The sequence below is a fragment of the Arvicanthis niloticus genome, chromosome 20 (assembly GCF_011762505.2).
Source record: "Arvicanthis niloticus isolate mArvNil1 chromosome 20, mArvNil1.pat.X, whole genome shotgun sequence".
Classification (NCBI taxonomy): Eukaryota; Metazoa; Chordata; class Mammalia; order Rodentia; family Muridae; genus Arvicanthis; species Arvicanthis niloticus.
Genome location: NC_047677.1, coordinates 32,285,442 through 32,307,826, shown reverse-complemented (window position 1 = coordinate 32,307,826; position 22,385 = coordinate 32,285,442). Strand labels below are relative to the sequence as shown.

The 22,385-nt window shown below is 37.1% G+C and overlaps 1 protein-coding gene across 9 annotated transcripts in view; it reads right to left on the bottom strand.

The window, feature by feature from the left end:
- Jmjd1c (jumonji domain containing 1C) overlaps window positions 1-22,385 on the bottom strand; it is a 166,355-nt gene that overhangs the window by 53,513 nt on the left and 90,457 nt on the right. For 6 of the 9 annotated variants that reach the window (XM_034524362.2, XM_076917025.1, XM_076917019.1 and 3 more), the window contains exon 3: window positions 17,365-17,478. The exons of 1 other annotated variant lie outside the window; for it this stretch is intronic. Coding sequence is in view for 4 of the 8 variants with exons in the window: in XM_076917019.1 (XP_076773134.1) it covers window positions 17,365-17,478 (114 nt within the window). In the remaining 4 variants the exon portion in view is untranslated. Of the gene's footprint in view, window positions 1-17,364; window positions 17,479-20,964; window positions 21,541-22,385 lie in introns of those variants that run through there. 2 more of the 9 variants (XM_034524360.2, XM_076917024.1) reach the window with 2 other exon arrangements.

The window sequence follows — 22,385 nt, the reverse complement described above, 5'->3', positions numbered from 1 at the left end:
CTGAAGATGGAGAGATAGCTTGACAGTTAAGAGCACTGGCTGCTTTTCCAAGTCCTGAACTCAATTCCCAGCACCCACATGGTAGCTCATCCCTGTCTGTAACGGTAGTCCCATGAAATATGATGCCCTCTTCTGGTGTGCAAACAAATGCCCAGATAAACACTCACATGCATAAACAGAATAAAATAAAATTAAGGGGAAGAAAAGGCTTAATCACATCATTCAAATTCTACTCCAAACCCTCTGGAGGCTTCCAATCCAAACTTGTCAAAGCAAAACCTTGACTACAGCCTGTGGCGCTCGCTCCACTTGCATACCCTCATCACTGCTAACATCTCATAATTTCTCTAGTCTTCTAGTCTTAGAATGATCTGACTTCATGGCCTTGCCATTTTCCGTTCTGGTTGATGATTTCTAGCTCCATTTAGGCTTTATTTATTTACTCTGAATTTTAAAAATCCTTTATTATATTTTCTCATGTGTACCTGCATGTAGATGACAGGGAACAACTTAAGAGTCAGTTTGGTCCTGGGGATAAACTCAGATCATTACGCTTGGTGGCTCTTGCCCTTCTTTCCTGCTGAGCTATCTCACTAGACCTCTCGGAATCTATAAAGCTCACCGCAGCCACCTTTACTCTCCTCCTCATACAACCAAGAAATATTGGTAAAACTAAGAAACACCAAATGGACTTATCTTTGAGACAAGAAAAAAAGGAGGCAAAAAAAGGTACAAAAATAGGTCTAAGAACAGGAAGTTACGGGGGTTCCTGCTGTAACCTCAATTTCCTCTGTGCAGTAGGAGAAAGGTCATTTACTCGTAGAAAAGAAGGAAGTTTAGTAGAGTAGTGATAATTTGGAGTAACTGTGTAAGGAAATACAAGCTCACAGAAGCATACAAAATAATGCCAGAAGAAACGAAGGGCTCATCTGAGAGTGGAGACAAGGCAGTGACTCTGAAGTGCTGGTATGATTCGTGTTGTACTTCAGGGTTCAGGGTTCTGCAACGGAAGTGTAACATGTCTGCACTGTCCCACATGTGACACATGAATTGGGCCTGGCACTATGGCCAATGCTGGGCAATGTAAATTTAGGACACATAAGGAAAAGGGAAAAACAAAAGCTTTATAAAAACCTCCAAACAAGCACTACTCCAAACACACCCACCCATCAATCAATCAGAACTGTTCCTTCTGCTGCTGAGGATCAAAAATGGGGGTCCACCACACGCAAGTCTTATCACTCAGCTGTGATATAAACCCAAAATTATTCTAACATTGGCAATTAAAAGTAAATGTGACAGAAAATATAAGAAGTATGCAGGAGCTCAACTGTTGGCTGCACAGAACCCTTCACAACCATTGTTCCCAGCCAACAGAAAGGTTGGAGAGATAGCTTAGCAGCTAAGAGCATTTGTTGCTCTTACAGAGGACCAGGGATCAATTCTAAGCACTCACATGGTGGTTCGAGCCATCCATTAACTCCAGTTCAAGGGGTTCTGAAGTCCTCTTCTGACTTTTGCAGGCACCTGGTATACAAGCAGTGCACATGTATGCATACATACATACATATGTACGTACATACATGCAGGCCAAACATTCATACTCATAATTGTTTTTTAAAAAAAGTTGAGATTACATAAAGAACAGAAGAATCTTGGTTGGAAAAAAAAACATATACACTGAGAAAAATAGAAGAATGTAAAATTTAGTAATTATGTTACCCATTAGTTTTGAGCAGAAGTAAAATGTTTCACTAGCTATGTATGAAACTGCCGGCTTATTTTGAGCAGTTTTCAAACTTCTAAGGGCATCTTGAAAACATATACACCATGGGCTGACATTTATACCAAAGGCAAGCCCCACCCCTCTTTCTGTATTCCAGACATTTAAACCCAGGACATCATCACACATGCAAGGCAAGCCTTGTACTTATTCATTTCCTGAACCTTCACTCCTAGAGTTTGATAAATACCATATACATTCTCTTTAACACAGAACTTTCAGAACATGATGTGTGCTTTCGCATATATTAACAAACAGAAGAGAACACCAATATAATGAAAAAGGGCATTGTGTACTACTTTGTAATATGCACATCCAATGGTAAAACGAAGAGCTTAGTAGAAAGGAGCCGTGGGTTCAGATGCAACACCACAGAAGGATGGCAGTTATTAGTAGTAATTAGACTTAGTTACATGACTGTATACCTTGCCAAGCACTCTGACAGGTGAGATCTCTGATGCACTTACAATTCCGAGCTCTCTAATAATTAACCTGTCTATGCCAAGGAGTCAAAATTCCTTAAGACAGATTTTATAGTTGTATGAGCATCTAGATATGCATGTTTGAATAAAATCTCAATGAAATCTAGCAATATATTCTATTCTACAACCATACAATTGTATGTACTGACTAGTCCTTTATAGCAGCCATGCCTTGCAATGCTTTCCAACAGAAGCAAAATGTCAGGCACACAATACAAGTTTGCTCATACATATGCAATAAATAATAAGAGAGCTTTCTGCTAACACTGTATGTACTGCAGGTTGAAGACTGCAGATTTCAACTGCAACATTGCTACAGTTACAGTCTTTAGCATCTTTTGTATGGAGCCTCAAGCTGTATACAAGAAACTAATTTCTTGTGATAAAAAGTAGGTGTAAGAGAAATGATAAAAGTTTTCTTTCTGAGGAGCTATTAAGCTTTATTGTAGTTTTGAAGTCCATATACTATATAAAATGTCTTAATCCTGGGAATATTATACATGAAGAAACGTTACAAATTTAGATTTACTGTATGAATTACAGTAATTTGTATTTAAAAAAAAAAAAGGTTAATTCTCCAAATGGCAAAGAGAATACACACTGTTAACTAAGAAGCAGACTTATGTGTAGTGCTGATTCCCACTCAGAGAGCATGTGGAACATACTTAATTTAAAAAAAAAACAAAGGCTTACTATTTTACACCAATTATAAGTCTCTGGACTATGAGGATTCCCATTTAAGAACAAATGTGATGGAAGTTGCAGTTATAATTAATAGCATCTACCCAACAGCTAGGTTAAGCAGTCACTGGCAAACAGGGAGTAAAGTAAGCACTTGGTATGGAAGACACTGCCTCACACCTAACAGGCAATATAAATGCTTTACTGTGGCTGATAATTTCAGAATTAACCAGGGAGTAATGTTCTGAAGGCATCTAGTTTGCCAGCTGTCTTAGAACTGTGGTCCAACGGAGCTGTAGCCTTGACAGCACTGCAAAGGCGGAAGAAGAAAGAGGGTCTCTTTCTTCTCAACTAAAGACCTCGAAGTGACAAGAGCATTCACTATGGAGCTACAGAAACCTATCCTCTAGTAACTCAAGACAAAAAAAAAAAAACAAACAACAATAGATATCAATAGCACCAGTGACAATATCTGTGAACCCTGCTATGCTATGATGTGCAGGTATTTAGTCAAATACCAGTCTTCATGTTTCTACAAAGAGTCTTTTGTAAGTAAAAAGATTCTGAGTAATGGATTACCCTCCACACTCAGCTTAAAGTTTTAAGAAAGCATTCTTCCAGGGAAGACTGGTCCTTTATGACTCCAGACTGCCTTTGAACCCAAGGTTGGCCTACTCAGTAGATTCTGCCTTTTTAAGTATCCCCAAATTTCATAAGACAATTTCCACTTCCTTCCCCTTCTTCTCTTTGTTTCTGTTCCTATGGGGAAACATTCGTGTCTCTCACTTGTTCTTCCCCATCTTACTTTGTTTTCAGCACTGTGAAAACTCAAACCAAGACCTTTAGCATTAGCAAGTGCTATGCCACCAAATCCACATTTCCAGTCCCCATCCAATTTCTAAGAAGACACCCATACTGGGTAGTTTACAAGCACTATCAAATAAACTATGATTTTAGAACTTACAGCATGAGTGTGTAATGAAGCACATACCCCTTCCTCGACATTGAGAAAGAATCCAGTATGCTGTCAGTCTTCAAACTCACAATGACAGAGAATGGCCAGATACAAGTGAATGGCCTGATGTCACAGCTCAGCAACCACAGTTGCCCTTCTGCTCAAACCTCAAACATCTGTTTTCTACAAAGGTCTAATCTGTTGCCTAACAGCTTATATAGGAGTTATGAAACTAAGATTTATCTACAACATTCATAAAATTTCAATGACAGAACATAGTAATAGTTATTTTGTTAACAATCATTTGAACAAAATATGTAGCTGTAGGGGAATGGGGATGATATCCTAACTAAACTATATGAAACTAGGAAAAGGACAGACACATAGAGCAAGGGTATAAATAGAAAGTGCAGAAATAAATTATAGTAGAAATAATCAGCTCAGTCTGATTGTAACTAATAATCACTGTTAACAATCTTTCCAACAAGTAATGCTGAAAAAAAATTTGGTCCCTTAGCTAATATTTCTTAAAATTAAATCAAAATGGATCAACACTTAAATTAAGAGCTATAAATAAAACTCTCTGAAGAATACATTCAGATCCTCGTGACACTGAATTTGGCAATGATTTCTTGTCTGTGACATCCAAAATATATCATTAAATAAAAACATTTGTCCATCATGATACCAGGAGAGAAAAGAAAGCCAACAGAATAGCTGCAAGCCATGTCCTTAAGGACTGATAGATATTCTGTGTATCTCATGTTGTTGACTCAAAAGAAATTTTCCTTTTTCATGAACAAAGAATGGTTCTCATTCAGATGAGACACTATCTGTCAGTAATTGTAGGGAAATGCAGATTAAAATCATATAAGATATGGCTTTATTTTCATTAGATGGCTACTACACAGAATAAAAGGAAAGTTAATAAGCAAGATGATTCAAAGAAACTGGAACCTTGTGTACTGATAGATACAATGAGATGGTGAAACCAGCAGGGAAAAGAGCTGCTGTTTCTCAAACAGGTGGTGTGTGTGTGTGTGTGTGTGTGTGTGAGAGAGAATTACAGTCACTGACACCTGTGATCCTAGCCAACAGTTAGCTATTATTGCAGATCTCAGGAGACTGAAGCAGGAGGACTGTGACTTCAGATGAGGCTATATATTCTGTTCTAGGCTACCGTGATCTGAGCAGCTACAGAGTCAAAGTGTCTCAAAATGTTCCTCAGCCCTTCAAAAGAGAAACACACACACTCAGAAAGACAAAAATATGTAACTGTAGCATTATTCACAGCATTATACACCATAGCCAAAAGGAAAAAGCCAAAATAACCTTCAAAATGGAAAATAAAATATAGTATAAAACAATGAAACTCAGACACACACAAAAAATTAAATTCTGGCATATGCTATGACTGAAATTGGTAGATGTCATACTAAGTGAACAAGCCTTTAAAAATGGTGCTATGAAATTTTTATTATGTGCAATACCTAGTGTAACCAAGTCACAAAGAAAGTAGAACATAGGTTACTGAAACCTGGAGTAGATGAAATAAAGAAACTGATAGGGTTCTGTGTGAGATGATAAAAAGGCTGTGACAGTGGGCACAATACTCAATACTCAAGTCTGTACCCACACGGTTAAAAGTTAAAGCTTCACTGTCTTTGACCAAATGCAATGGGGACAAAGAGGTTGAAACCAGTGACTGATTCAGTTTAAACTGCTAAGGGCAGCAATGCACACAAGCACTCAATAGGCAGAAGCATGAGCTGGAGGCCAGCCTGGTAACAAAGATGAATTCTAGGTTATACCACTATACCTTTACAGGAGGATGATAAAAGTTAAGGTCTGCATAAGGGGACATTCAGTGTATGCATTCTGCCTGTTCATTGGACCAACTTTAATGTCTTACTGGCTCAGCTAATTTAACCTGTCCTAAGACAACTGACAACTAAAGTTAATTACTTTCCTGGTATCTGATGATATACACTTCATTTTGCCTTTATGCACTTCTGTATTTCTTAGGGGTCCCTTCCCCCATCACATATAGACTTATAAAGACAGAGAATTTTAGTACAGTAAGTAGGAGCTCACACACATAAACTAACAGCCTCTAACTTATCAGCTATTATCTGTGAAGGAGAACTGTCTGAACTTTAGTCAGAGGTTAGGAGAGATGAATTTTGGACAGGCTAACAGGTATAATTAAATGTGTTTTCTTTGTTTTGTTTTTAATTTTGAACTTAACTTTGAGCAAATCTATGTCTTCAAAATAATAATCTACACAAAGCAAAGCAGTCGGCTGGGAAAGGACAAGTGAGGAGCACCTTAAGCCGCTGGACATGGACGGAAGCTTTCTGTCTGTGTGGAAACCATAGGGACATTGTACTGACAAACCAGGCAAGAAAAAAAGAACTTTAGTCTTGCAGTTAGATCAATTCTAAGTAATGCAAGAGAATAGTGTATAAATATAAGATATTCCCATGTGACTGCTCACTACGTACAGTGACAATACTCAGCATCTCAATCTTTGGGGAGAGCTTCTTGGTTTTGCTCCTGCTAGCTGGGTGAACATGACCATCACGAATTCTTTAACCCGAATTTTCCCATTTCTTATATTTGGCTCCACATATTCTTGTCTTTTTTCCTCTTCCTAGGTGCTAAAAATGGAATCTGAAGAATCCTATATGGTTAACATCATACCACATAAAAATGTTTTCAAAATTATAATTTTTGAAAGTGTAATTTAATACCACAAATTAAATGTAATTTTAAATAATATAGTTGAGCTTTAGTAAAACTTTGCATTAGATAAAAGGAATAAATAAATATGATAATCCTATTTTGACTGGTAGAAAAAAAAAGCAGGAGATCTTTCTTAAACACTAACTAGTGGTGGTGTACTCTTTGGAAATCAATGCCTACAAGCATAATTCACATACTTTAAATTCTTAGCAACACAAATAACTAAGAGGGACACTGTAATCATAGAACATTTAGAACAGCAGAGAACTAGTGTAGCGACTTCTGTGTCTCATCTGAGCACTGCACAACAGCACATACTCGAGGCAACGTTTAGCCAAAGTAACCTGTCCCTGGCCTCCATTGGATCCATGTCCAACACGTTTTGCAGCCATCTCAAGTGAGAATTTTAATGGCAGCATATATGGAACTGTTGGTTTTGAGATCAACTGAGTTTCAGGTTTAATTTCTCTTCTTTTAAGAGACTAAAACAATCATGGTTTAACTTGAAATTAACTTATGAGACCTTAATAATCATGTTTTATAATTGCCATTGAAATCAGGACGTTATAGAATTAGGTTAGGTGGAGGATATAAAAAACAGAATACACACCAAAGGCAATATTAAAATACAACATAACAATTCTTAAACACACACACACACACACCACTTAGGTGAGGAAGCACAAGTTTAGTGGCCAGTTCTCTTGTTTTGTGGTCCATTTCATTATCCGGCTTCAGCTAGGCTCTAGCATTGCAAATTGTCATTTTCCAGTAGAAATGAGATAAAGCCAAGAACTAACAAGAGTGGCTTTCCTGCTTTGGCTTCATCTAGCCCACGCCCAGGCCATGCCTACCCAAGGATGTTAATTTTAACCAAACCAATAATCCATCAGTAGTCAGTTCACAGTACATTCTTGGCACAACAGATGCCATACAGTCTCAGTGTTCGGACTGCACTCTCTTCATTTTAGAAAAGTACTTCTAGATTTCATTGAAATGCTAACATGAATGCAAACTGGAAATGGAAAAGAGAGATGCTTATGAAAATTTAGGGAATATTCTTAATTCCAGCCAAAATATAATTTAGAAACCACAGAAAAACAGGATAAAAAAGCTCTCAGTAAATGCTGTTTAATCCACTCTTGGTTTTTCTAGTTTGACAGACTTTCTCACTTGTATCTAGTACTCCATTACTCAAAAGTTTCTTCTTGAGATAAACTCAGTTTTAGATAAAATGCTTCTTCTCTCAGATTAAAGCAATTATGGTTTTTAAACTTGATTGAGTTACTGTTGCTCAGAAATGACTACTTTTCCCCCCACCTTAAGCAAGGAGGGGGGGGTTCACAGTGCTAGGAAGGAACTTCAAAGGTCATTTAGTACAACTACTTCAAGCATTGTTTAAAGGCTTTCCCCAGGCTAAGATAACACCTTCACAAAGACTCCTCATACCATGAAACAGGACAGAGAGAGAGGTTCAATGTCTAGCTCATTCTGCCTCAGTCTCTAGACTACTGAAATTACAGATGTGAGTCTAGCACATTAGAATGAAAACAAGTACTAACAGTAAAGTTTGATATGGGGAGTGGGTGTAAGGGGGTAAGATCATGTACATGCGTGTGTGTGTGTGTGTGTGTGTGTGTGTGTGTGTGTGTGTGTAACTATCATGAAACCTGACCTAAATCTGCCGCTGAGAAGGGGGAGAGAAGGGAAAACAAAGATCACTGTACAAAATACACAAAATTAGACACTGACAATGGGTTGTACTGGCAGCTGAGAAACTTGCTGGGTACAGAAATGATAGTACATGTTCTGAAGAAGATGAAACATGAAAACGAGCAGACAGAGGTGAAGGGCTACCTAACAAGTGTGTGAATGGCAGGAAAAGAGCAACCATTCCATGTGAAAAGAAACAGCTACCTTATTAAGCAAGTGAAAAGCTGTTTAACAGATTTCACTTTAGCCCTCCTAACAACCCTGATATGTATGATTTGTCTGTATTTTATAAATATAAAAACTGTTCAAGTAAAAATTTCTAATTCTTTTACAAGTCAAGATTTTAAGTCATGACTGACAGGAAAGACATAGAAATCACCTCTGTTAACCACTGTGCCTGTATTTAATCTCTACAGCAAGACATGTTAATCAGTCAATTAGCTCCTTAATAACTGCAACAACCAGCATTCCTTTGTTAATATACATCATTTTTTACACTTACTGGTTAAGTGTGCTTAATGATCTTTCCCTCTTTTACCTGGTCCTTGCCTATAGATGTAGTATTATGTCTACTACTAAAAACCCAAACCCTTCTGTAGCATGGCTGACAATCCCAAGGCTTCTTAACCCTCTCTCCTTAGCACACTGTCAATCAGTGTCTTTTACTCTCATCCTTAGTTTTACTTTCTTCCTCAGACTTTATAACCTTTAATCCATTTTAGTCTCCACTGGCTTCACATTCCTAATGCCCTCCACTAAGCTTTTTTGACTCTTTAATGAAGTTTACTTCAGGGAATTTCTCTTTATTTGGGAAGACAGGGTCTTCTTTCTTCCCAGGCTGGCCTCGACTTTTTAGCTGTGTTGGTGCACACCTGCCAACCCACAACTCTGGACACTAAGACGGGAAGATTCCAAGTTGAAAACCAGCCTGGGTTACATAACAAGAGTCTACAAAAAAGAAAGGGGAGTTTGATAAAATACATCTTTTAATCTCAACTCCCAATTTTAACTGTAGTATCTGCCCCTTTCTCCCCTCAGGTCAAATCTCTGTTTCCCACTGGAATGTTTATAGTATGATATCCACATAATGATTCATAACAGCAACAAAATTACAGTTATAAAGTAGTAACAAAATCATTTTATTGGGGGGGGGGGGCACACCACAACATAAGGAAGTGACAAAATCAGTAAGGCTGAGAACCACCACTCTAAAGTGCCTGACTCTACTATGAATTGGATGAACATTTTTTTTTGGTTTGAAAAACCAAGGCTGAGCATGGTAGTACATGCCTCTGATCCCAGCACTCACAGGAAGGCAGAGACAGGTAGATTTCTTAGTTTGAATCCACCTTGGTCTATCTACAGAGTGAGTTCTAGGACAGACAGAGCTACACAGAAAAACCAAAATAAAAACGAAATAAAACAAAACAAACTGTAAGTTGAAAAGGGCGCTCATTTTCTTAGCCCTCTAAGATACAGCATCTTGTTTATTTTCTTTTGGGAACGACTAACAGCATGTATCAGCACAGCACATTGAGGAATAAATCTACTCATAAATTATTAGGAGTTTCGTTACCAATGTACCATTTATATTATTACTTAATTCAAGAAAGCATAGTATAGCTTAGTTCTGACCACGCCACTCATTCATTTTCCTCCTTGGCTATTCAAACGCTAGACTTGACTTGAATTTTCTCCTCCTGATTACAAAGTACCTCCAAACTCTACAGTGGCAGAAATTCCTAAGAAGCAAATGAGTGTTATACTACACCTCCTGAACTGTTGCTGCCTTATCCTAGACAGCTGTCTGACTATTTTTAGTAAACCAGTTGTGCTAGGTAACAATTACCTTAGGATATCCTGAATCTCAGACGATTCATGTAATTAAAAAAAAAAAAAAAAAGGTGGGTAAGTCGGGCGGTGGTGGCACAGGCCTTTAATCCCAGCACTTGGGAGGCAGAGGCAGGCGGATTTCTGAGTTCGAGGCCAGCCTGGTCTACAGAGTGAGTTCCAGGACAGCCACAGCTACACAGAAAAACCCTGTCTTGAAAAACAAAACAACAACAAAAACAAAAAAACAACAAAAAATATGTGGGTAAATTATAGGTTGAAATGGTTTGGGGTACTGGTAGAGTGCCTGCCTAGCATGTGCAAGGATCTGAAAGAATACAGAATTACAAATCTACAGATGCAGCCCAATGCAAACATATATGAAGACTCTTGTCAGTAAGAACCCTGACTGCTCTTGCACAAAACTCAGATTTGATCCATCTAACCACATAGAGGAACACAAGCCTCTGAAACCTCAGTCCTGGGGGATCTGACGGTTGTCTCTGGCTATCACAGACACCAGGCACAAATGCAAACAAAAAACCCATACACATTACAAAGATAAAATAATAAAGACTCATCAGGCTAACACACTTCCATCAAGCCTGACAACTTGAGTTAGAATTCAGGACTCTCATGGTGGAGAGATCAACTTTTCTAACCTCCACATGAGAGATGGCTCATGTGAATCCACACAAGTCGTAAACAACAAGCAAAGACTGTGAGCAGCAGTCTCTAGTTCAGGAACCAACCAAACAGCCCACAGTGCTATAGCCCTGTGGCTCCAGCAACACTGAATCTACTTCCTTAGTGCAGTGATTCAATGTTTATACACTACAAGGAGAAAAGTGGTGGCACTAAGAATTTCATTTCTAAATCTAATAGTTCATTATGGTCCAGAATTTCAAATACAAAGACAATAATTAAATTCTAAAGTGACTATACCTTATGCTAGGGAAAACACTGGAGTATTATATTATACACTCATATGTAACAGATAAAAATGGGATATAAAAAGAAGCAAAATATCTAGAAATGATTTTAGGTTATTTTTGTTTTTTTAAGACAAGGTTTCTCTGTGTAGATCAGGCTATCCTAAAACTCAGAGCTCTGCCTGCTCTGTCTCCTGGTGCTGAGATTAAAGGTATATGCTACCACTGCATGCCAGGCTATCTAGAAGTTTTGGCTAGTGTCCTCTGTGTCACTTTTTAACATTACAATTAAAAGCAGAGGATTGTCCTGAATAATAAAAATGTGAGAAGTATTAACATCTTCATGTCAATATGGTATTAGCACAAATACAAACATGCTGATCAATGGAATCTAACGGAAAAGACAGACGTAAATCCACACACTTATAGACACACCTTAAAAACAAAAAAAGCCACAAACACACTGGAAAAAAGATTATATTCGGCAAATTGTTGCCGGTCAAACTAGAAAGCTGCATGTATAAGAATGCATATAAATCCATACTTATCACCCTGCACAAAACTCAACTCCAGATGGATCAAAGACCTCAACATAAAACCAGAGACACTGAACCTGATAGGAGAGAAAGTTCAGAATAGCCTTGAACTCCTGGCACAGGAATACTGGCACAGGAGGGATCTCATGAAGCTGAAAAGCTTTTGTAAGGCAAGGGAAACCATCATTCAGACAAAGAGGAAGCCTACAAAATAGAAGATTTTTATTAACTACACATCCAATAAAAGGTTTATATCCAAACTATAAAGAATTCAAAAAAACTAAATATCAAGAAAACAAACAGGAAGGTGGTGGAGGCGCTCATCTTTAATTCCAGTGCTCTGGAGGCAGAAGCAGTCAGCTCTTCCTGAGTTCCCAGCTACCTTGGTCTACAGAATGAGTCCCAGGGATACATAAAAAAAATACTATTTCAAAAAACAAACAAGTAAAAGAAAACAACCCAATTAAAAAGTGGTATAGATCTATCTAAATAGATAATTCTCAAAAGTAGAAATTTAAATGGCTGAGAAACACTTTTTCAAAATGTTCAACACATTTAGTCATCAAGGAAATGCAAATCAAAACTGCTCTTAAGATTCCATCTTACACCTGTCAGAATGGCCAAGATCAATAACACAAGTGACAGCTCATGCTGGCAAGAATGTGGCGTAAGAGGGACACTCATTCATTGCCACTGGGACTGGAAACCTGTACAGCTACTACGGAAATCAGTACGGGGAGGTTCCTCAGGAAGACTGGAATCAATCTACCACAAGATGCAGCTCTAACACTCTTGCATGCACCCAAAGGATGCTTCCTCTACCCCAGAGACACTTGTTCAAGCATGTTCACTTCTTAATTCATAATAGCCAGAAACTAGAAACAAACTAGATGTCTTTCAACAGAAGAACCAAAGAAAATGTGGTATATTTACACAATGGAGTAATGTAATGGAGTATTACTTAGCTGTTAAAACAAATCTGTAGACCAAATGGAACTGGTTGGGGGTTGGGGGGTGTCGCACACACACCATCCCGAGTGAGGTAACCCAGGAGCAGAAAGACAAATATGGTATGTATTTGCTTATATGTGGATATAAGCTGTTGAGTCAATGATAAAAGCTATAATCATTGAACCACAGAGATTAAATATAAAGTAACAGAATTTGGAGAACAAATAGATTTCCCTGGAAATGGAAAAAAGATAGTTGTGGCTGGATGGAGAAGGCACAACCTGTAATGGGAAGATCATGTAAGGAAGGGGCAAGAAAGAGGGGAAGACAGCTAAAATAAAGAGCCACTTGAGGGATAGTATGGAAGATTAGTAAGAGCAGAAGCTTCCTGAAACATGAGGACACCTACACAACTCATCAAACATGGGGATGTTGTGCTGGTGCCTACTTGAACCCTCATTCCCATATTCTAGGTCTTTGGCACAGGAAGGTGCATGCAAATAGACAAACAAAAACATTAAACATTAAATTAAAAACACAAAACTTGGAGGCACACAGGCAGGAAGATCTCGAGTTCAAGGCCAACCTGGTCTACAGAGTGAATTGCAGGACTGGCAGAGCTACACAGACAAATTCTATCTCAAAAAATGGGGTATGTGGGTGGGGGGGTCTAAATTAAAGGAGAAAAGGTGGAGGATTGGAATACCTGAAAAATATTGGACTATCAAAGCAGATCCAACCATATAATTGATGAGTAATATACAATTTTCAAGCAAGAACTAATAATCTCTTCTATATCCTGTATGAAGCAACCAACCTGAAAACTACAGGTGTATGCATGGCTAGTCGCCAAATTTACGACAAGCTGATTTCAAAATCATGCTCAAAGTTGAATGTTCTGTCTTTACCATTTAAACTCTGATCAAAAAAACGTTCAATCAAACGTAATGAAAAAAAAGTAAAATTTTGTAATCAAATTCTCAAGTGGAGCAAAACCAACTATAATACAACCAAAAAGTTTCAAATACAGAAGCAATTAACCTTCCCACCTAGCCCAGAGCCAGCAGAGCTCCCTAGTCCCTTTCTCTGTGCCCTTCCCCCACCCAGACTTCAAAGAGTAGTAACTGCAGCTAGGCATGATCAGGAAAACTAAGTGGAGGAAGTAACTCCTTTGTGAGCACAGGAAAAGAAAATCAAAATAAAATTAGCAATGCCAAAGATGTTGCAGCTAAAGTGATCTCTAACTAAAATGCATTTAATTGTTAGGTCTGTGAAGTTTTAGTTCACTTTTTTTCTCCCCAGTCAACATTCTTTCCAAAATACTACAAACATCTGGTCACCTAAAAACTGACCAGAGCAAATAATTTAATATATGCAATCTGATCTCCGATATACTGAAATGAGTCCTTGAAAAGGGTAGAATACAAAGCAATAACCTAAAGACTGATTAATTCTTGAGTCAATTTCTTAGATAATTTCCCTACACTGTATCTATGTGCTCACTGTTCATGTGTACGTGTTTTGGATGGTTTGGGGGCTGGAAAGATGGCCCAGTGGTTAAGAATACTATCTGCTCTTATAGAAGACAGGGTTCGATTGCCAACACTCACAAAGAACCTCCTAACCCTCAGTAATTCCAGTCCCCTAATCTCATGCCATCTTCTGGCCTCCACAAACACTGCATGCACAATGGTGCATAGACACATCTGCAAGCAAAACACCTACCATGCTTGTAAAAAAATAAAATTAAAAGGGGGAGAGGGCACGCCTGTACAACTGTAACCAAAGTGAACCTACTGTCACAGAACAGAATATTGAGAACTCAGGAATTGGAGTAAGGAGTATCAGTTTTAGAATCGTTTTTTAATATGAAACTTCAATTTCATTGCTACAGACTAAAATCCATATGCAGAAAAAAAATTAACAACAACAACAAAAAAAAACCATTAACATTGTTAAGGAAAAGATAAGCACCTCTCTTCTTTACCTAAGTCATTATTAAAGGATAATTACAACTTGATTAAAAAGAAACAGCTTCATGAAATCCAGTAACAGAAAACAATGTGACAATAAGTTGCAAACTAGTTAAGCATTCAAACTCCTTTGACCACAATTACAAACTAGTTAAGCAATCTCTTGGATTTATGCATGATTACAAGCTAGTTAAGCATTTAAATTCCTTTGACTTATGCACGATTGCCTTCTACAACTGAGAGATGTCAAGAAAGTAAAAGATGCCATGTATACGATGGCAAAAATTAAGGTATTCCTTGGATAATGGATTACAAAGAGAATTCTAGAATAAAGTCTCTCTTATTAAGAAAGAAGGAAGGAAAGAGAGAAAGAGAAAAAGAAAGAAAGAACGAACGAACAGTGTTCTTTCTTCTCTCCAAATGTGTCTATATTTAACACATTTGGATAATTACAAAAAAGGAAGTTAAGCCATGTTAGACCTCTGTCAATATGTTTATTCACCATGCTAAAAACATATATAAGCCACACCTATAAATTGAAGAAAAGCCTATTGATATTTTTAACAAGAATTTTTTTAAAAACCTAAAAAATTATTGTAATCAGGTGCGGTTGCTCAAAACCCCTAACAACAGCACCAGAGAGGCTAAAACATGAGGTTTATAGGTTGTAGGATAAGCTAGGTTATAGGGTTAATCCGGTCTCGAAAGAAAGGCAGGGAGGAAGGAAATGATTGTAAATAATAACTTTCTTATAAAACTAACAAGTTCTCAAAGTCAAGTACTCTTAGGCTAACACATCTTTTTTTGGGAAAACATTAATTATTAAATGTCAAAAAGGGCAACTTCAGAGAATCACCACAGTTTTCATAGATACAGAATTTGTCTGATCCAGATGTCTGTTTACACATATCTATTAGAAAAACAGTCTAGATCACTTTTGAACAAGATCAAACAATTCAAAGCAAACTATATAAACGTTTAGCTCCTGTGCTTTTGTTTTTATTAAAAAGAAAACAAATGACCAGAATCTGAAAGACGTTTCTAAGTGTTGGGTGGGTGGGGGCACACAACCTACCACTGTTGGCACATTGTTTTGTTCTTAACAAGCATGTTGCAAGCAGGCCACCAAGATTTATATAACTACTATACTTCAGATCCAAGCTAAATTTCCATGGTGCAAATAATGCAAGCAGAGAAGAAAACCACTATGAGTTGGATATAGCCTTTATCTTTATGCACTTTTAGATAACTTTTAGAATTTAAAAGAAAACAAAAAACAACAACAACAACAAAAAACGGATACTAAGGCCTATAGTAGTAATTAGACAGCATTGACAAGAGGAGATTAAAACCCAAGGGGAAAGTCCAGCACCTCTATTACTAAACTGGAATTAGCTGTGAGTTCTAGTCAGAAATATAATCCAAGAATAAAAGCTAACAGCACCAAAAAATAAAACAAAATATTAACTACACTGCATAAAGAAAAAGAGAAATAGCAGTAAAAGAGAAATGTAAGTCTATGTAAGATTCAAAATAGGAAACAATTTCTATTCCAACTCCCTTATTGTTACAGCTCCAGTACAAGTCATTGCTCCTTAACTCAGTCCCCCTCGTTCTTCCCATGGAAACAACAACAGTTAACTTTTCATTCTTTATAAGGAAAAAAAAAAAGCCAACATCATTTTTTGTTTAACCCAGTTATAGTACTACTTAAAACATTTAACTAGAAAAGTATCTACAACAAGTATGTTTCTATGTATTTAAAATACTGAAGCTAAAGTCCAATTATAAAAATAATGTGTTTTTAAATTTAAAACTTGCAATGAACTAGAAGATTAAGAAAAATAGGTTATCATTGTCTTTTACTTTGCTAAAAGACAAAGGACTTAATTTTACTTATCATGGTATCTGCATGTCTCTGTCTATGTGCTGCACATGCCAGAAACCAGCCAACACCAGAAGAGGGCATCAGCTCCCCTCAAGCTGAGCTATAGGTAGTTGTGACTGCTTCCTGTTGGTGCTAGGAACTCCTCCAGTCCTCTGCCAGAGCCCCAAGAGAAACGAACTGCTGACACATGTCTCCACAGCCACTACCTCCTGCCCCCCACAAACACACTTTTCTGTTTCTGAGACAGTTTTCTTATGCTGCCCAGGCTGACCCTGAATGAGATCGTCCTAGTTCAGCCTCCTACATTTCAGGATAATAGATATGAATCACCACTCGTTTAATAGCGGTGATGAGTTTCTTTACATAATCTAAGTCTAACTGTCTACTGGAAAGCATTTTCCCCCTAAAATGCATTTACTTAAGCTATTAAATTATTTAATTATAACAACTTAAATTTTTCTCTTTAAAATAAGTGAGAGTTGGGAAAGCAAGTGACTATCCTGCTCAAAACCTTGGGTTTGATCCCAAATCATGCAGAACCGCATTAAACAAACAATAAGTATATGGCAAAACCAAACCAAACCCTCAAATACATTTATAGATAAGGTCCAGCCCTTTACCTAAGATATTAAGAAAAGTAATCCTGGTGTCTAGACAATTTTCTTCTAACATGTAGCATGTCAAAGACGGTTGTGTTCACTCTTGTAATCTAGCAACAGCCAAAATGTTCCTGGTTCACAAAGTCCTAGCACAAATTTATTGCTAAGTAATGTTACAATCAAAATATTTTGAATGCCCTTACTTCCTCATATACCAAAGGTGTTAAATAAAACAGTGTTTAAGAATACCTGAATATGAATGGAGCTTAATGAACAAGTGGTGTACAGTTTCTTACCTGGTATGGCTGAAAGGCACTATCTTCTGTTAAAAAATCCAGTTGCTTATCTATAAGAAATTCTACTGCAGTGATAGAACTGGGTATGCTATTTTCAACCAATGGTTTGAAGGTCTGTCAAAAAAGAGAGAGAGAGAGAGAGAGAGAGAGAGAGAGAGAGAGAGAGAGAGAGAGATTCTAATGGTTATTTTCTGGTTGTATCCCCAAAGTATTGTACAAAGGGGTACATAGCAAGCAATATAATGGTTAAATATCATTGACACAATGGTATAACCTAATGTTTTTATTCAAACCATAGAATACTTTTTATTCATTAAAAATAATTAAACACAACTATGATAAATAAGCTAAAATTTATACTGTATTATGCTACAGACTATTTTTGAAAAGGGACGACCAAGCAAGCATATGTGTATGTTTCTGCTTAATTCTGAAAAAAATGAAGTGTCAAACACATTTACCCCCTCTTTTCTTTTAACTGGGTAAGTTATTCTTGTTTTCATACTTAGATTTTAACTGAACAGAAAGCGCCTGACCTAACCCCACCCCTGCCTTGCTCCAAGAACCAATGCAGATGCAGTTACTTCAAAGAGAGCCAAGGAAAGCAGAGGAGCTCAGTGAGGAAGAGCAGTCTCCCCACCAGTGCCCTCCTGTCTCTAGCACTGTTACAAAGCAAGTCTGAGGTCACACTGCAGGCAGGGAGGTGGGAAAGTTAGAGGAAGGAAATAAGAACACCTTGTTTGTTTTCTTAAATGACTAACACCACATTCTCATTCTCAGCAGAGTCAGATTCAGTAAGAATTAAATGTATTCATGCATCTACTACTGTTTGTTCTAAAAACTTTAAAATGAGAAGAAAATTCTGCCATCTTAAAAATTGTTGCTTTCCTATGAAAGAATCAAAATCTGAAAAATACAATTAAACAACTAGGCTTCTAAACTGCATATGTGTTTATCAAAAGAAAATGTCTTCAGGACACAGTAACGTGAGTACTATCTGGACACACAACAAGGCTGCTGACCAAGACAGTAAGTATCTCCAGGATTCCTAAAGCTGCTGGGGCTCCTGTTCACCCTTTCTTGGAGTCATTATGTCTCAAAGAAATACAAATACTCTGGTTTAAAAAAAAAAGTCAAGATTTTTAGTTTGAAGGGGTTCTAAAAGAGCAGATTTTCTACATTTAAGAAATTTCTAATAGGACTTAAGTGGATTCATTAGAATCTATATTTTAAACATATCTCATTTCTACTCAATATTAGAATGAATTCCTGAGCAAATAACATTTTCCTTATTTGAAAAAATATTGAAAATTTTGAGTATGTATCTCTAGAACCGCCCCCCCAAAACAAACAAAACAAAATCTGTCTCTTACATTTATTTTTAACATTTATAATAATTAAACCTAGTTACAATAACTTTCTACTATGTCCCAGCCTGGCCTTTTAAGTACAAAATGTTCAAAATACTTTGTGTGAGAAATTAATTTTCAAAATAGAAAATTCCCGCATTAAATGGATATCTATCATTGCCTGCTACCAATATTTTCTATTTCTTGGACCTAAATTACTAACATTTCATACAATTCTATCATTATTTATAAGAGAATTTACTCACTTTTAAGAGTTCATGTTATGTGATTATATGAAATATGTTAACATGATAGCAATTAAGTTAGCTTATTTCTACAATGACAATCTTCCACGTTATACTTCTATTTGTTTAGCATTGGTAAATGAGAGAGCACTGGCTCCTTCTCAAGAGGACTTTCAATCTTTGGACATTATTCCTTTCTTTTCCAAACACTTCAGGCCAAAGCCTCAAGGATAAAAAAGAAAAAAAGTGGCTAAAGACACAATTCAATTTGGCAGAACTTGACACTAGTAAAATTATTCCTAAGTACCTTTTTCTTACAACAATAATACAGGTGTTTTGCATTTCCTAAGACCCAGTCACTTTATAATATCAAAAACATTACTGTGAAGATCTTCTCGAGACCCCCTTTTGCAAGATGGGCCAGCTTTAGGGGTAAAATTCAGCAAACTGACATAATTTAAATTACTTTCAGTTAACTTAGAAAGGGGTTTAATTTTTAGATAACATAATTCCTCAAAATTGAAGGTATTTAATTGACAGTCCTTGGTAAAATCTGGCTAGTAATGTGTAGGACAAATAGAAAAATTTACAAATGACACCGTGTACAGCTACATTTAACTCTCATATAACACCCTCACCAACCAAAGATGCTAAAGAAACATTAAGACATATTAAATACAAATCTGAAAAAGTTAAAATAAACTATGATTTCTTAAAGTGGCAAATCAACTATGTAACCATGATAATTTTTGTATTTAACACACATCAGAAATTAAACAAGTTCATATTAAAATGGAAACAAATGAATTTTGTAGCTTTAATAATGAATCCATGGTAAAAATTTCTCTGCCGTAGGTGCACTGGAATGTACAGAAAGTAGAACTCATGCATAACTAATTCAAGACTCTAAAGACATTCTATGAGGAACTTCCTCAGCCTAAGGGGAAGCAAGCCCCAGAGAATATGGCCCTAATCACAAAGGACTTGAATCTTTGAAACTCCAAGTGAAAGACACTAACTTAAAACTGAACATTTAGGTGAAACAAAACACTTTTTCCATTTTGTTAGGGGATTGGGGTTCTGTTAAGGTCATCTGTTAGTGTTAACCAAACTTTAAAAATAGCCTAAAGCCAAAATAGACCCCTCTGGGATCCTATATTTCTAGAAGGGCCTACCACGCTATGCTATAGAAAGAATGCTCCAACAACTGTATCCTGTTTGGGGCTCCACGCTGCGCCACATTCCATTCACATGAGGAAGAGGCCAACAGATGAGCCCTCCCCGAAAAATATTTTTAAATAAATCATCTACAGTTCTCAACTAAACTCAGCTGCTCAGACAAAACACGTTAAAGCTCACCATTTAGTATTTAACAGGAAATCATGGGGTTTGTCTACAGCCAGAGTTTCTGACAATCTTCTGTTAACATTTAACAATTCCCTTTTTCAGATTAAAGAAAAAAAAGACTATGCTCATTAAGTACAAAACTACAAGTCTAGATCTCAACAAAGGAAAATAACGAAACTAAAACTATCTAGGCCACATTTTGTAAGTCAAGGTTTAGCCTACAAGATAGAAAAAAAGACTGGAGCTACTTGAAAGAACAAAGTCCAAATTCCCACCCAAGCAGGTCTATTGAAAACATGATACTGTTAGAAAACAAGTTGGGGGTGGGGAAGGGAATATATACCACCACCACCAAAAACAACAACAACAACAACAAAAACCCTCACAAAACAAATACTCCTACTTCCCTTAAAACACTCTGTGTAATTTGAAACACATCTGCCAAAATACTCAAACAATTAAGCTCTAGTTTTAAATTAATTTTTTAGTATTATAAATTATCGTCAACACAGTAAACCTTTCTAAACAGTTTTTTAAAATACTAAAACTAAGAACGCTGAGCCTAGAACTATAAAAGGCAATGACCTCAATTCTTAAGGTTAAGAAGCAAAACCAAATGTAATAAAGACAAAAGAAAAAGGAAGCAGAAAAATACGAACCGTACTTAGTTTTGAGAATTTTAAAGTATCTTTAAATCTCAGCACTCCCAGCCAAGGCTTTAAAGGTCGGTAAATATAGCTGACATTTCATTTTGTTCGTGAGCAGTATTTTTTTAATCGAGCATAAATACTTCTTTAGTCTTCAAAAACAATCACAGGCAAATGGCTTTCAAACCAAGCATTTCTGAGCTCACTTGCAGCGCCGTCATTGTATAAGAAGAAAAGCCAAGACCACAAAACGAAGGCTGTAACCTAACAAGCCTGTGAGCAGCAAATGACGATTTTCTGTCTGCCTGGCTCAGCCCTGGCAGAGATGAGGATTACAACTTGCTCTTTGTCATCGGCACTGTGGTGTTAACGACGAAGAAATCCTGCAGCTGAAGCACTACCGCATCTTCCGATCTGGGTCAGGATAATTTCTCCCGAGGTCGCTTACATAACCAGCAAGATACTCCAAATAAAGAGAACAGCCATCCATTAGCTAGAGGAAGCTTTCCCACTGTACCGTCTGCATGGAAACACAGGGCAGTTGCTTCCAACAGCGCAGACACCCAAATGAGAACGAGTACTTGGCTTAGGGCACTCGAGAGAAGGGAAGAGGCGGTGCTCTGTAAACTGTAACTAATCCCCCGTCACAGGTGCTGATGGAGTCACTTCCAGCACGAGTCACATTACTGGTGATTACTCATTTGGCTGCGGCCATAGAGACTGGCTCATAATTTTAACAACAGACAAAGACAGACTAGTGGCGAGACGAAGAGCTCAAGTTTACCGTCGCCTTCAAAAAGCAAATATAAAGTTTTTGCTTTCCAGAATTAACAAAGTGAGGAAGCAAAAAACTAAAAAATTTGTAAATATCAAGTTGGCAAAAATAAAGAGTATCATTATACTACTTTCAAGAACTGTGGCTGGGCTTTTAAAAATTATTTTGCTATGTAACATTATAGAGTCTGAACAGATTATATTCAGAAATACACACATACTCATATGTTTGTGCAGTAACAATGAAAAAAAAAGGCCATGAATTTGAAATAGAGCAAGAAGGTGTGGAAGTTGAATGAAATACAGGAGGGTTTGAAGGAAAAGAATGGAAAGCAGAAATGCTGGAATTATAATATCAAAAATAAAAACAAAACTTATTTTGTCCTAATTGATTAAAAAAAAAAAAGAAACCTCCAAGAAAAAGAAGTTTTACTAATTCACTCTGGTTCACTCCCTTACTTGGGAAGTTCTAGGTCAGCATCAGCTACCTAGGGAGTTTAAGGAAAGCCTAGCCTACAAACCCATCTCTCTAAAAGAACACCCCACCTCACCTCCACACCCCCACCCCCTGAAAAAAGAAGAAAAAAACAGCACTGGATGTGGTGATGCAGGCCTGTGCTATCAATACACAGTGAGGGGATACTGTGAGTTCAAGGCTA